The sequence below is a fragment of the Papaver somniferum genome, chromosome 1 (genome assembly GCF_003573695.1).
Source record: "Papaver somniferum cultivar HN1 chromosome 1, ASM357369v1, whole genome shotgun sequence".
In the NCBI taxonomy this organism is placed as follows: domain Eukaryota; kingdom Viridiplantae; phylum Streptophyta; class Magnoliopsida; order Ranunculales; family Papaveraceae; genus Papaver; species Papaver somniferum.
This window is the reverse complement of record NC_039358.1, coordinates 225,514,902-225,529,748: the sequence shown is the minus strand read 5'-3', so window position 1 is coordinate 225,529,748 and position 14,847 is coordinate 225,514,902. Positions and strand designations below refer to the sequence as shown.

Here is a 14,847-nt window from a genome sequence, read left to right as displayed (position 1 = left end):
GTGCCATGTTTAATATTTTTTTTATTTTTTTTATATACTCAGACAATGTCCAAACTCTCTAACCTTGACTTCATGGAAATTGACATTACTGGAAAGAACTATTTGTCATGGATTTTGGATGCAGAGGTGCACCTTAGTGCCAAGACTTTGGGAAACACTATTGTTCAGAACGACAAAGAATCCCCTGAGGATCGCAGCAAAGCCTTAATTTTTTTCCGTTATCACCTTGACGAGGCTTTGAAGTCCCAGTATCTTATGGTGAAAGACCCGTACACTCTGTGGACAGAGCTGAAAGATCGTTTTGATCATCAGAAGACAATGAGTTTACCTCGTGCAAGGTATGAGTGGATGCATCTGCGCCTCCAAGACTTCAAGAGTGTAAGTGCATACAACAATTCAGCACTTTTTCAAATTGTTTCTCGTTTAAAACTATGCGGTGAAACCGTTACTGATGCTGATCTTTTGGAGAAGACTTACTCCACCTTTCATGCTTCAAACATTTTTCTTCAATAGCAATATCGTGAAAGGCAGTTTAAGAAATATTCAGAGCTTATCTCTTGCCTTCTAGTAGCTGAGCATAACAATGAGTTATTACTCAAGAACCATCAAAGTCACCCAGCAGGTTCAATAGTTGCTCCAGAGATGAACGCTACAGAAAGTCGTGCCAATGCTGAAAGCTGTGGGAAAGAACAAGGACATAGGTTAGGTCCTAAAAGGCCCGATTTCAAGAAGAAGGCTGGTAATAATTCCCATTATCAGAAGGGGAAGAAGAACGGGTTTCCAAAACACAAAGGCAAAAGCTCGCAAAGTCACTCAAAGCACAATGAAAGTATCTGTCACCGTTGTGGTTCACCAGGACACTGGGCAAATGTTTGTCGTACTCCAAGCCACCTTGTTGATCTTTATCAGGCGTCTATTAAGGGAAAGGGAAAGGAAACGAAAGCTGAAACCAATTTTTCCCAATATGACATACCAATGGATATTGCTCATCTTGATATTTCTGACTTCAAGAATGATGGAAATGAGATTGAAGACATGGATTCCATTTTCAAGGATATCTGAGTTTATTTGTTTTATGATCAGTTCTTTTTAGTAGATTGAGTAGTAGTTTGGTTTTGTAATATTTTGTAATATTTTGAATAATACTTTTAGGCAGTTGATTTTAATGTATTAGTTATTGAAATTCTCTTTAGTAATGAAATTATTTTCTTAGTATTTATTCTCCATAACTTATATTATTGTCTTTATTTTTCTAAAGGGATATGAATATTGCTAATGGAAAGCCGAAAACAACTGACGAAGATATATGTCTTGTTGACGACGCACACAATTTTTCGTATCAAAAGGTTTTTCTCCCATTTAACGTTAGCTACGGCCAATGCTACTACAATTTCAGGGACTTCTAACCTTGTTGAGGGACATGGAAAAGCATCAATATGCTCCCTAATGGTACAAAAATCCATGTACAAGATGCCTTATTTTCAACAAGGTCTAAACGTAACTTGTTGAGTTTTAAAGACATTCGTCTTAATGGGTATCATATTGAGACAACAAACGAAGCTAACAAAGAGTATCTATGCATTACTGCCATTGTCTCAGGTAAGAAACAAGTCATAGAAAAACTTCCATCTCTATCTTCTGGATTATATCACACTATCCTAATTGAATCACATCTTGTGAGTCATTCTAAGACTTCTGATCCCGGTGTTTTTAAACTTTGGCATGACCGTTTGGGTCATCCGGGATCAACTATGATCCGTAGAGTTATTGAAAACTCATATGGACATCCTCTAAATAGACTAAAAGTCTTATCATTTAATGATTGTCCATGTATCGCTTGTTATCAAGGAAAATTGATTATTAGGACATCATTTATGAAAGTTGGCATCGAATCACCTAATTTCCTGCAACGAATTCAAGGTGATATATGTGCACCAATTCACCCTTCATGTGGACCATTTCGTTATTTTATGGTTCTTATTGATGCTTCAACACGATGGTGATTAAATATTTTTCGTGGTTGTAGTAGTGAAGGTTCAAACTCTCGGATTTGTGAAGGATACTTTTTCTTAGACTTAATAAAAAATAAATAAATAATTTTATATGCATAATATTAACAAAATATGGGAGAGAATTTTTACCGGGGATCAGGATTCCACCATTCACCAAAATTTATGTGATTCAATAACAATTCTTATCATGCAATTCTAGACAATATAACTCCAATCAAAGGAAATTGTGATTCTAATCATTGCCTAAATTAGATTTTGAAAACATCCACTGTTAATCGCGAGCATGAAGTATCAAAAGCAATTTACTAAACATACTCTATCAAGAGAAAACACAATTGATTAATAAAATTCATTTACTCCATTTTTATTCGGTGCAATTAATCATAAAAGAGTTGCATAAATAAATTTAAATAAATTTTACCACATAACTTTTGGAAGAATGGCTTCCTCCGTCACCCCTGGGATTGGGTTTAGCTACTCATGATGAAAAACCTCTCAAAATATTTCATTGATGCTCAAAAGTTGATTACAATGAAGAGAAATGTCAAAAAAATCAATATTCGACCGTACTTTGCAACACACAGGAAGCGTCAGGGAAGAACGATACAAATGAAGTGCTGTAAGCACTGTTTCTAAGTCGCGGGAAAGGAATTGGAAATTGTCGCAGTTAAGCGACACCTTTCAACGACTTTCCTGGAGCGTATTTTGTTCTTCGTCTTCAACTACACCAGCAGAACTCTTCTCTTCTCTGCGTGATTTTCTTTTGATTCTCTCGACTCCTAAACTTTCCCCAAAGACTCTCCAAACTTGCTAAACTCTTTAGCCTTGTATTTATAGTGTTTTAGAACAAAAATATCCGACCATAACACCGTATAATCTCCCATTAATCCCGTCATTGCTCGCTGCCCATATTTAACAATAATTTCCATTTTTGGCTTCTACACACGTTAGATTTGATCCTGCACGCTCTAGTTATCCTTCTCCACGTCTCAGCACTCTTTCAACGCTAGTAGAACTCCTCCATGCACACAAGAACTTCAATTTTGCTCGTGTTACAGTACACGTGCTCTATTTTGGGTGTGTGAATCATCACGCGTTTTCCAGCCAATTCCGATCGAACCCACTGCCCAAAATGTGTTCCTTAACCTATATCACATCTCTCTATCAAATTTCAGCCATTGAATCGACCCGTAAACCCTTCATTTTTGTGATCAAACTTCTGCCAGTTGAGAATTTCATTTCCCGCCAAAAAACAGTTTTCAAACGAAGAAGAAAGGGTGTCCCCCTATCCTTAACTGGGGTGCGAATAGCAGGTGTCCACTGAGGTTCCCCTTAACCGATAGTGAGAGTCCGAATAACAATTGTCCTTCAAGGGTGCCCCGGGAAACTTTTCGAGCCGAATTTTCCAAAAATGTTTATTTCCTAAAAATACATAAAAACACAATATTAGTACAAAAATAGAGTTCCAACAATACGTACATTGAGGACAAATTAGACACAAAAATGCGTCTATCAAATACCCCCAAACTTATTATTTGCTAGTCCTCGAGCAAATTTATTCTATAAAGGAAAATCATTTGAACCCCTAGGTGGCCCTAGTGGCGGAGTGTTGTCTCCGGAGAGTTTACCAGAGGTGTACCCACAAAACCTTTACTCCAGACCCTAACTATCTACGCAAAATCTTGGAAAGCACTAAAGAACCTCCTTGGTTGGCATACAATTATTGACTCTAAGAGGAAGAACCCTGATGCGAAATTCCAATTGCTGTACATGAGTTTGCACTCAAGCATACTAAAATTCATATAAGTGACAGAGCTCTACTAAGATAGTTTCACGATGGACATCATACTCGGAGTCAGACTAATCACATGAAAAGATTAAGAAGATGGAAAAAGAAAAATGTAGATGGTTGAAAAGCGAACGGTGTTTCCCATATCTGTCTGAAGGCCTCTGCCAAGATGAACCTAACCTAAATGACTGATATACCGGTCTGACTAATATTAACACACTGGCATATACAAGGGAACCAGTGGTTAATAATCCTAACTCTAGGTCAACACAACTGGCATATACAAGGGTACCAGTGGTCGATTTTATTAAACACACATTTATTTAAGAACTAACAACATGATTGGACCTTGTGCACCGAAGCGCATGTTTCTTGTCAGCAGATTACATGGTGATTCCCGTGGATCCTACATTCCATGCTTGTTTAGACGACGGAGACAGGGAGAACACACACATATTGCTATCCAAGTGTTAGTATTTATTCCGATTGGTCTAATGGTCTGGTCTAATTTTTTTTTTTTTTTTTGAAAAGGTAACTCAGTCACTCTATTTCACCCTAGCAAAGGTAACAACTTGAATCGTGTGCCCCACCAAATCACTTGAAATAAAAGAAAACTAAAAATAGAAAGTGAAAAGGACTCGGCGAGATATGGTGAAACTATCATGTTAATTCTAACACCTGAGCTCTGTGCTTTTATGAATAGACTCTATAGATGTTTCCATCTAGTCAGATTGGTTCCTCAACTCCTAAAACAAAAATGTTTCCATCCACTTAGATTGGTTAGTGCTATCCTTAATAGGCGTAAATTTCTAGGCTCTGGAGTTTATTTATTGCAACTAAAAAGTTTCTCCCATTACCCCCAAACTTAAAATTAACATTGTCCTCAATGTTCTAAAGATAAAATTAAAAGCATGAACAAGGAGAGACAGTTACTATTTGAAGAAAAAGAGTGAAGGAAGGATATTACCGGGTTGCATGAGATTAGGTTACCTCCCAAGAAGTGTTAAGTTTATAGTCTTCAGCCAGACTAAGAAAGGTTTAATCACCTCGAATCATATAGCAATAGACGAAATAATTGTGGGTTATCGAAACCAAATAGAGCTATCACAAGTAAAAGGAATCTGCAACAAGCCAAGAAAATGAACATGTACTGCATACCCTTATCTAGTTTCCTGATTAAGATACCTATGTCCCATTGTGGTTCAGATTCAGGTTCTACGGAAGGATCTTGATAGAATATTTTCATTGGATGCACTTCCTCATAGCTAAGATCCAACAGTTCAGGTTTAAAAGTCTGGAAAAACTCAATTAAAAATAATAACAACCTGAATAACTAGGGATCCTTAAAGTCAATCAGATTTGACTTACATAGCTGACCACAAAGAGAGTGGTGGTCTTCCTTAAACAGATGTGTCGACCCTAATCTCCTAAAGTAATTAGGTTTAATCTCAAAACTTAATAATTGACACATCTGAAATTTATATGTTCCCACAATTGGTAGAAAAGTTTTTGGTGGGAAAACAAAGTCAATCTTGGTATTATTGCCTGGGCTAACCAGAGGATGGGTTTCTAACAGTTGAGACTCGTGTTGAATATTATTAAGTTCGGGAAAACGAGTACGAAGATAGTCTTGTAAGATGGTTGAGGCATTGATGTAAAGTCCCACGTGAGGGATTTTTGTAAGAGTTAAAGAACATGGAGAATGATAATCACCCCCAAACTTAGAGTTTTCGGCGTCTCTAGGTAGACTGGTCATAATCTCCCTAATTTCTAGGTCATCATATTCCTGAAAGTGGGCGATTGATTTTTCTAAGTCAGGTTCATCCCCGCTAATCTCTACGAGTTCATCTAACACTATTGTTTCTAAATCGTTTGACTCGAACACAGTACTCTCAAGATAAACTGGTTCCTCTAAACCATCATCGGTTTCGTAATAATCGTCTAAAACGGGGGTATTTCTAGTCAAATCCTCGTCCTTTTGAATAGGTAAATAATTATTAAAATTATTTGGATTTGAACTAGAAATATCATTATAATCATCATCACCATCCTCCTCCTCATCATCATCACAACATAATTTTTGATATTCACGAATTCTCAAGCTTTGTTCCCAACTACATGGTCTATGTTTATAATATTTCTCATAGATCGTCAGAGGTGATTCCTAAATAAAATTTGGAGTATCCATATATCGCTGCCCACGCATATATTCACCAAGAGTCATTTCCGAAGACGTCTCTTGATAACGACAATTTCTAGACATATATTCTCGTAACGTCATCTCAGGTGGCGTCTCCTGAAAAGGATTCATCACCGAGGAAACACAAACTACAGAGGAATTATACACAATTACAAACAAGGCTGACTCGACCAAATCAAACCTATAAATTCTAGCAAACAAAAAACATGATGGCTCCACTTAGATTGTTTCTAGACCAGCTTCTATCTTTCGAAAGGGAGTTCGTTGCAATTTGAGCAAACCCCTATGGAATCAATCCGAGTCAAAGTAAGTTGAATAGAGATGAGGGAAGCTTAGTAGAGCTTTGATACCCAAGGCCTCACCGCATTAGAAGGCGGCGCAGTCACGCATTCAACTCACAGAAACCATCATGAACTTTGAAGTGTGCTTAAAGAGCAACCAATATTTTTCGAACGAGTTTCCTATTAAGCTCGTTACCCTATAGGTCTCGTTGTAGTCAAAATTTTAGGCTTAGGATCGCGTTTGGTTTCGTTTTCCTAAGGCGGGCAAGAAGAGAACGGTGATGAAATCCGAACCCTTATCTTGTATTGGCCAGGCCTTGCCCTTTACTAGGAATTTAAAACAGCCGTATTCAAGTCCTCAGCATATATTCACCTTAAGACAAACAGTAAACCCGCTTGCAGGAGATTCGCGGGTGTTTAGAAGTTTACCTCCCGTACCAGACGGGCAAAGAACCGATGTAGTCGACTCGGGCCACTGACTCCGGTGTCAGTGTGCGAACCCGAGGGGCCGAGACGATATAGTAATCGTTGTCCTTCCCTGCAAACAGTTTGTATTTAATTTTTTTTTTTTAATTTATAACCCTTCTGTAGGGTTTTAAAAATAATGTCCAATGTTCAATGTCCGGAAAAAAAAATAATGTCCAGAAATAAAAGATTACAAAAATAAAAACTTTAATTACAGTTTCTACAAAAAAAATTAATAAAAAAAATATATCTAAATAATAATAATAAAAATAAGTCCTTCGTCTTCTTTCCGTTCTTTTTGCTTTAAGCTTTGCTCCTAGTCTTTATGATTAATATTAGTACACTTATGAATTGACTAAAATATCTTATCCAACAAAATTACATCTACAACAGACAGAACGAAGCGAAAGTCACAAACAAAGTCGTAAGCAAATAACGGACACACGGACAGACGAACACATTTATTACCCGACTAAAACACTTTACCTAACAAAATTACATCAATAAAAGACATAATGACACGAAAGCTCAGAATGTTACGGAATGGAAACATGGAAGGACGAACACGAATATGGTTGAGTGGGGTATGGTTCTGCAGATAGAGTGACACCGAAGCCACAGACATGAGTGGCATCCGCACACTATACGCAAATCAAAATCATGGAGACATAGACGGACAAATACATATAGCGTTGAGCGGAGTCTGGGTCTGACTCTGATAGTGATAGAAATCCACGGACCTAACTAACCTCAAAAACCGACCTACAAACATAAAATTGTCTGAGGTTTATTAACCATCCAAGCTAAGCTAGATTGGCCAAGTCACTGTGGGATGATTGAACAAGAGGCAGGTGCCCTTACGTAATTTTAGATGCAACCACAAGGTATGCATTAAGTTTAGGGTTGTCAATGGATGCTAACGTAACGGAAATAGGCTCTGTCGCTGCCTTTGCCATTAAAAGTTAGCGGATATCCGTTATCCGTTCAGGTGAAGAAAAATGGCTACATCAAAATATGTTGCTGGGGCCAAATCTGAACAACTCTTGTTTACAAATATATTTGGGCCGTACCGGATAACGGAACTAAATCTAACAGAAATACACGGTTCCACTACCGTTACGTTAATAATGGATTATCCGTTAGCTTATTGGTATCGGATATTCGTTTATCACTATGTTGGATGGTAGCAGTAACGGCTAAAGGATTATCGGTATCGGATGTCGGCTAATCAATATCCGTCGACGGGCCTAATTAAGTTACTTGTACGACTTCTAAAACATTTAGCCCAGCAAATGTTTTTCTCTCCGACAATAACAAAGACATTATTGCTACGTGTAGCATTGTGGATGGACCACGTCTAAAATCCTTCTTGTTAATAACGATATCTATGTACGTGTCAGCTTCTCCACTTCCATATGCTCAGTGTAATGTTTATTCCAGAGAGAAATGATCAACTACAATTAAAATTAAGAATCCAAAAACAATGAAAATCTGAGAGATCGAGAAGCTAGTAGAGAAAATGAGAGATGCATCACCAACCAATTTTTTTAGCAAGACTTCTCTGTTGCTCTAATCAACAACAACAAATTACAAGCCCTAATTCCATATGCTCGGTGGTTCTATTTTTCTTTCATCTGTATTTAAATTGATTAAATTTTGATATCTTGCAGGTTGGGATGAAGTTAACTATCCAAATTGAATCAAATTTTAGTCGATTTAAATTTGTATTCAATCAAAATTCGCAGGTTAGGATTTTGCTTTTATATGTATTCAATCCCTAAAATGTTGTTTCACTGATTCAGAGTATCGTGCAGGTAGGGGTTCTTCTCTTGAGTTAATTTTTGTACAAATCTCTTTCAGCCCTGATTTGATTTGAGTGCATGCTTTTCTCTCTTCTCTTTGTTGTAAATGTCTTCTTTATCTCCATGCCTTGGTAAATATCATGTTATTTATGGATTTAAATTCCTTGTTTAGTGATTAGTGGGTGATTTTTAGACAATTTTTGAAGACTAAATATATTTGCATCTATTTAAGTTTAGTTTTCCTTGAATTGATTTTCTTTGAACTAGCCATAACCTGTTCGTTAAAATTACCCAGTAAATTTAAACCTCAAGTTGATGTTGGTCAGCAACAAATGATATACAACCAAATGTACTTTATAATCTTAGATTTTCTTTGATTAACCACTTTGGATATCTTTGTTTTTATAATTGCTTAGTATTATGAAAGAAAAGCTTAACTGGTTAATTTGGTAGCCATTTTTATATATCCCTTTGTTTTAACTACTGGTTTGTTATGGATATAATACCCATAGGTGAGACTGGTCCTCCCAAGTAGCATATGTGAATTTTTTCACCACCAGTTGACAAATACGTCATTTCTACTGTTTGAATGTAAAATGGATTTGTCATGCTTTATGAAATTTCTGAATTTGGACATGCTCATTCTTTAACTTTGATTTATATTAAGTTGGTTTTGTCTTTCGGTACGTTATTTCCGTGACCTCTAATGGGCTGTGGCTCACCCCGTTTTGTTTTGTTTTCCACAGAATACGAGGCAAGGTTGAGGCAGTAAGCTTGGGAAGAGCTTGCAGCTGGGAGTTTTGTTTTTGATTGGATTTATGTTTTTGATGAATAAGGTCTGTTGGTGGAGAAAGGACAGTGAAGAAGTTGAGATTATCGAAAGCTTTAACTATAGCTGAAGGAACAACTGTTTCTGATGCTTGTCGAAGGATGGCTGCTCGAAGAGTTGATGCAGTGCTTCTTACTGGTTCAGGGTTAGTATTTCTTTTTGTAAGTTTATATTTCCTTGGTTTTGAAGGTACTAGTTTCAATGCCATTGAAAGACAAATCAAGATCGCATTGTGAGCGCATATTTTTTCAGGTCTCTTTACGATTTAAGTTTCCCTGTAGTTTCTTTCTTGTCGAACATAGCTAAGTATCTGTCATAGTGGAGAACTGTACCGGCTTTGCAGTTAACCGTACTTTCTTCCCATATGGACAAGGGGCACAGATTTTTGCACACCTGAGTGTGGATTTGTTCAAGATCGACAGATTTTTCAGAGAGTTTGGCATTTCTATTGGACCTTTCCAGTAATGTTCTTCCTCTTCTTATGGTGCTTCCTTGGTTGTGTAATATCATGTTACTAATAGTGCTCCATTTGATTCCAAACTACAGGACATAACTGGATATGGAATTGGAATTGCGACTGTTAAAGTGTTAGCCTCTGAATGCTCAAAGAGTCCATTAAATGATATTGTAATGAAGTACTGGAGAAATGATACAGAGGAAAATCATGTATTTATTTTTAATCTGAAGATTTTGACAATTACTCGGTGTTACCTTTCTATTATGCCCTAGCTTCTATAACCAATGCCTGTGATGCTTATTCGGCTTCGTACAAAGATTTTGATGTTTCAGGTAAACTAAATGGTAAAGGGAAGCAGGCAAAACCCCGATCCAACCGTACTTCCAATCATTGAGAAGTCTAGAAAGCTTGCTAATATTGTACCTGGTGGAAAGGTTTTACTCATTGTATTAGTCATTCTTAACTTAATATCTTCTTCACTTGCATATATCAATATAAATTCATGCCTAGGTTGAATAATCAGCTCACTCATGCTGGAAAAATTCCAATTGTGCGAAAAATCAGAACCATGATAATGTTTCCTGTAGTGATATGGAATTTTTGTTCCATATTTTTGGGAGTTCATCTACTAAACAGTTAAAATAATTGCTAGAGATATTGAATTTTGATGGATTATCTGCACAAACAGGTAATGACACTGATTGCTTATGTGATGGAGTTCGAAGGAAACTATGGATCACATCTCATTACTGTATCTAATGTTGTTTCGGTTAATTGTTGGATTCCCCCCACCCAAGACCCAAGATGTCTAAAAGGTCAGGTACTTGTTTTCATATTCTGAAAATTATTATGTTGATTTTTTGTTTTCCCCAAAAGTGCTAATTAGTAAAGATGAGATGAATTTTTAAAGTCAAAGATGCGCCCTCATACTGTACTTTGTTAGATATGCACTAAATATTTAGCTATATTTATATTGCGTTTAATGATTTTATTTTTACTTACTAAATATTGGGCATAAAATCTTTTAATTGTGGAAAAAGTCTTTTACTAGTCCGGCAAAGAAAAAAGACCCGCCAATATTTTCATGATATTTCAAAAAGTCCGCCATAATTTTAATTTAGTCAAGATTGTGGCCATAATCTTCGGATAACTGATCACGTTTCTCCTTTATACTCTGAAACAAAACCTCTTTTCATGTACAGCAAAAAAAACTCAAGTACAAAACCCTAAATCTGAACTTGAAAGAGGTAACCGTCTTAATCTTTGATTTTGATCTTCAATTATTTCTCTTCATCTTAATTATTGTAAGTGCAAATCAGTGTCTCTAATCTCTCATCCTAACTATCAGTATTCCTAGTCTCTCCTACCAAAACAGAGATCTGTTTTGGGTTTGTGATCAGTGACTCATAACTGGTATTGGGGGGAGTTTTTTGTGCTGAAAACTTGAGAAAAAAAATCTTGTGGTGATTTATCAAAGTTTCTCTTTAAACTTATTTCTTCAATTTTTTATTTTTAGTCTCTGGTTTTCTTTTTTGTTATTTTTGGTTCTTTTATTAATTTGGTTTTTGAGTGTCTACTGTTCTTTCTTGTTAACCTTGATGCTTTTGGTTTATTTTCCTTACAGTTTGTTGATCATCTACTTTTGGTGTTTCATTATCAGGAGTACTACCAATTTTAATCAAGGGATAATGGCACCAGGTGGAGTTAGACCCCCTCGCACATCACACACAGCCTCTCAATTGTCACGCACTGGTAATTGAGTTAATCGCATACCTACAAATTATTTTCTCGGAACTATTATGTTTATTTTCGGCAAACACAGTATTAACTAACTCCCATATCTCTTGAAAAATAGATCTGCCAAAGATTAACAAAGGAGGCAGAGGAGATGCTCTTAATGCAAAGCTTAATGATCACATAAGGAAAAAGAACGAAAATCCTACAATAACTATCAAACCAGGTAAAAATATTCCAACTGGGGATTGGGCCACTGAGTTCCAAACTGAAATAGGAATCATAGTGAGAAAGTTTGCACCGTGGTCGACTCGCCCCAAATGGAAGTCAATTGGAAAATCAGATCTGAAGAAATTTTATGATCTCATAATGGTAATTATACACTTATTTTTGTATCATTTTAGTGTCCTTACTACTCTGTTCTTCTAATGTCCCTACTGTTATGTTCTTCTTGCACAGACTAGTGTCCTTACTACTCTGTTCTTCTAATGTCCCTACTGTTATGTTCTTCTTGCACAGACTACGGTAGAACTCTCTTTGCGTAGTTTCTTTGTTGCTGGTGCTAACACTTAGGAAAAATTCACTATTGATCGACATGTAGTACGCATTCAGAAGGCGGTCAACACAATGCTAGCAAATGAGTACAGACAGTTTAGATGCACACTTCACAAACACTACCTGCAGTACAAACAAGATGGAACAGAACGGGAAAACCCGCATCATCAGGTTAAGCAGGAGGATTGGGAGAAACTATGCACTTGGTTTGAGTCTGATGAGTTTCAGGTGATATTGGTGTTCGATCCTTGTTGTATTTATAAGATTTATTTGTGGTAGTCATATTGGTGGTATTCAGACTTCAGTATTAGTCATATTCATGATATCTATGTAGTATTTATCTGCATTGAACCGTCTTCTTTGGATTTGAATGCAGACAAGTAGCACTCAAGGTAAAAAAAGTCGAGAAGCGAATACAACCATTCATTGTACGGGGTCAAAACCTTTTGCCCGCTATAGAGAGGAAATGGTAATTGTGTTGTCTCTGTTATATAAATTTATGGTTAATACTGTATCTAATTTTTTTTGTGGGGAAACCTGCAGTGTGATCCAGAAATAGGTGAAGTTGTTGGACAAATTGAATTCTACAAGTTAACCCACTGCAAAAATGATGTTTGGACCTGTCATACGGCGGAGGAAAACTATGTAATACAAGGATTTTCGTTGTGATTTTCTTTTTAATTTTTTGTCTGATACTTACTATTTAGTTTTAGCATATGTTCTACTATTTATTTTTAATTATTGTGTAGGGTAAAATGCTTGAACTCCGAGCTGCGCCTACACCTGAAGGTTCAACACCCTTGACCGATGCTCAAATATGTGAGGAAGTGCTAGGTGTCAGATCCGGTTATGTCAAGGGTCTTGGTCATGGGTATGAAAAACCTAGCTCGTCTAGCATCGAATATAATGCGGAGTTAGGCGAAGCTCTTAGGAGGGCAGATGAAGCAGAGAAGAGAAATAAGGAACTTGAAGAAAGAGTTGATGAGCAAAATCGCACAATACAGGGGCTGGTAACTGACACAATGGATATAAGAAGAATGTTGCTTGAAATGCAGGGAAACCGTCAAAGCACTCCTGAGAACCATCAAAACACTCCTGAGAACGGTCAAAGCACCTCTTGAGATGATCGTTGAGGGACCAACAGTTGAGATGTGCATCTCTGTTTCTTTTTTTAGGTTTATGTTTCAACAAGTGGTATCGTTTTTTTCTTCAGTTTAGAATTAGCTTTATGTTTCACTTTTGAAATTTGCAGTGGTATCGTTTTTTTTCTTCAGTTTAGAATGTTAAGTTTCTTAATTAGTGGTGTCATTTAATGAACAATGTAGATCTTTTCTATTAATGATTTGCTTCGAAAAATTTTTGGTAGTCTAACTTTGATGAATCACAATTTCTAAGTAAATATGAAAAATATGAAACCTACTTTTATGAATTTGTAATACGACGGATAATTCCTTTCCACTGTAACATCACCAAAAGCATTGCAAATGAGACCTTTACATGACAGAAAAATATAATTCTTTATATGACATAATAATACGTAGCATATAATTATTATTCACGATATTATTATGTGTTGAAAATAATACATATTAATGACGGGTGTATCCGCAGCTTATGCGTCAATTTTATAACGTATTAATGCGTTGAGAATAAGGATTGTTTGTGACATCTTTAACCGTTATATATAAGATTTATTACCGACGGGTGTATCCGCTGCGTATGCGGCAATTTTATAACGTATTAATACGTTGAAAATAAGGATTTTTTGTGACATCTTCAACCGTTATATATAAGATTTATTACCGACGGGTGTATTCGCTGCGTATGTGCCAATTTTATAACGCATTAATGCGTTGAAAATAAGGATTGTTTGTGGCATCTTCAATCGTTATAAATACAAATTTTTTGTTACATAAACGAATGTCACATAAAGGATTTTTCAGTATAAATGAAAAAAACAGTATTTGTGACGCATAAGCTATTTGTGACGAATAAGCATATTTGTTACACAAAAAACTACTGATAAAAAACCTTCGGCATAAGTGACGCTTTTAGCGTCGGTTGGATTATTTGCAACACCTGTTTTTATAACGCACTGCCCGACAGCAAAAAAACGTCAGAAAAATATATTTGTGACATAAAATCAAATATTTGTGACGATATTTTTCATTGAAAAAACCATGTTTTGTTGTAGTGAGGGTGACCTTATGGGAAACATGGTAGGGAAGTGAACATAGTGAGAGAAAACATAGATGTAAAAGTAGTTGTCGACGTTAGTGGTTTAGAAAAGCTACGGAAAGACGGGTTCAATGTCAGGAAAAGAACCAAAGATGGGTTCAAAGTTAGGAAAACAACGTTACACGAGCGGTTTCAGGAAGTTCAACCAAAGAACAAGATAGATGACTGATGTAGTACATCTTTCTCTGTATCAACAATGATTGTTGATCCCTTTCTTCTGGATCAACTGTAACAGTTGACCTCATGCTTTTGGATCAACTATGACTGTTGATCCATTACGTCAGTTTAAGTTAGTTTGTTTCACAAGTATTTCCTTTTCTAGTTTTCGTCAAAATCTTTCCTTTAATCAGTTCATGTAAGTCTATATAAAGGCTGGAACTCTTATTTACAAGACACATCTTATTATCAATATTATTATCAAGTTTGTTTATCAATCTTTTGTCTTAGAATCTTGATCCTAGAGTCAGTTTTTTATTAAGTTTCTG

The 14,847-nt window shown here is 36.2% G+C and overlaps 1 protein-coding gene across 17 annotated transcripts; it reads left to right on the top strand.

Annotated features, from left to right (window-relative positions):
- The first annotated feature begins 8,170 nt into the window (after positions 1-8,170).
- Positions 8,171-13,495, top strand: LOC113317489. Of its 17 annotated transcripts, none has more exons than XM_026565697.1 (11): positions 8,171-8,492; positions 9,296-9,523; positions 9,760-9,839; positions 9,925-10,269; positions 10,524-10,655; positions 11,496-11,587; positions 11,691-11,941; positions 12,089-12,352; positions 12,501-12,593; positions 12,668-12,769; positions 12,874-13,495. In XM_026565697.1, the coding sequence occupies exons 8-11, from the start codon at positions 12,197-12,199 to the stop codon at positions 13,243-13,245; spliced, it is 723 nt and encodes a 240-aa protein (XP_026421482.1). In that variant the 5' UTR covers positions 8,171-8,492; positions 9,296-9,523; positions 9,760-9,839; positions 9,925-10,269; positions 10,524-10,655; positions 11,496-11,587; positions 11,691-11,941; positions 12,089-12,196; the 3' UTR covers positions 13,246-13,495. The 17 variants fall into 17 exon arrangements, with proteins under 17 accessions (XP_026421482.1, XP_026421466.1, XP_026421463.1 ...); XM_026565681.1 differs by having other exon boundaries at positions 9,722-9,839; XM_026565678.1 differs by having other exon boundaries at positions 9,660-9,839.
- The last annotated feature ends 1,352 nt before the right edge of the window (positions 13,496-14,847 follow it).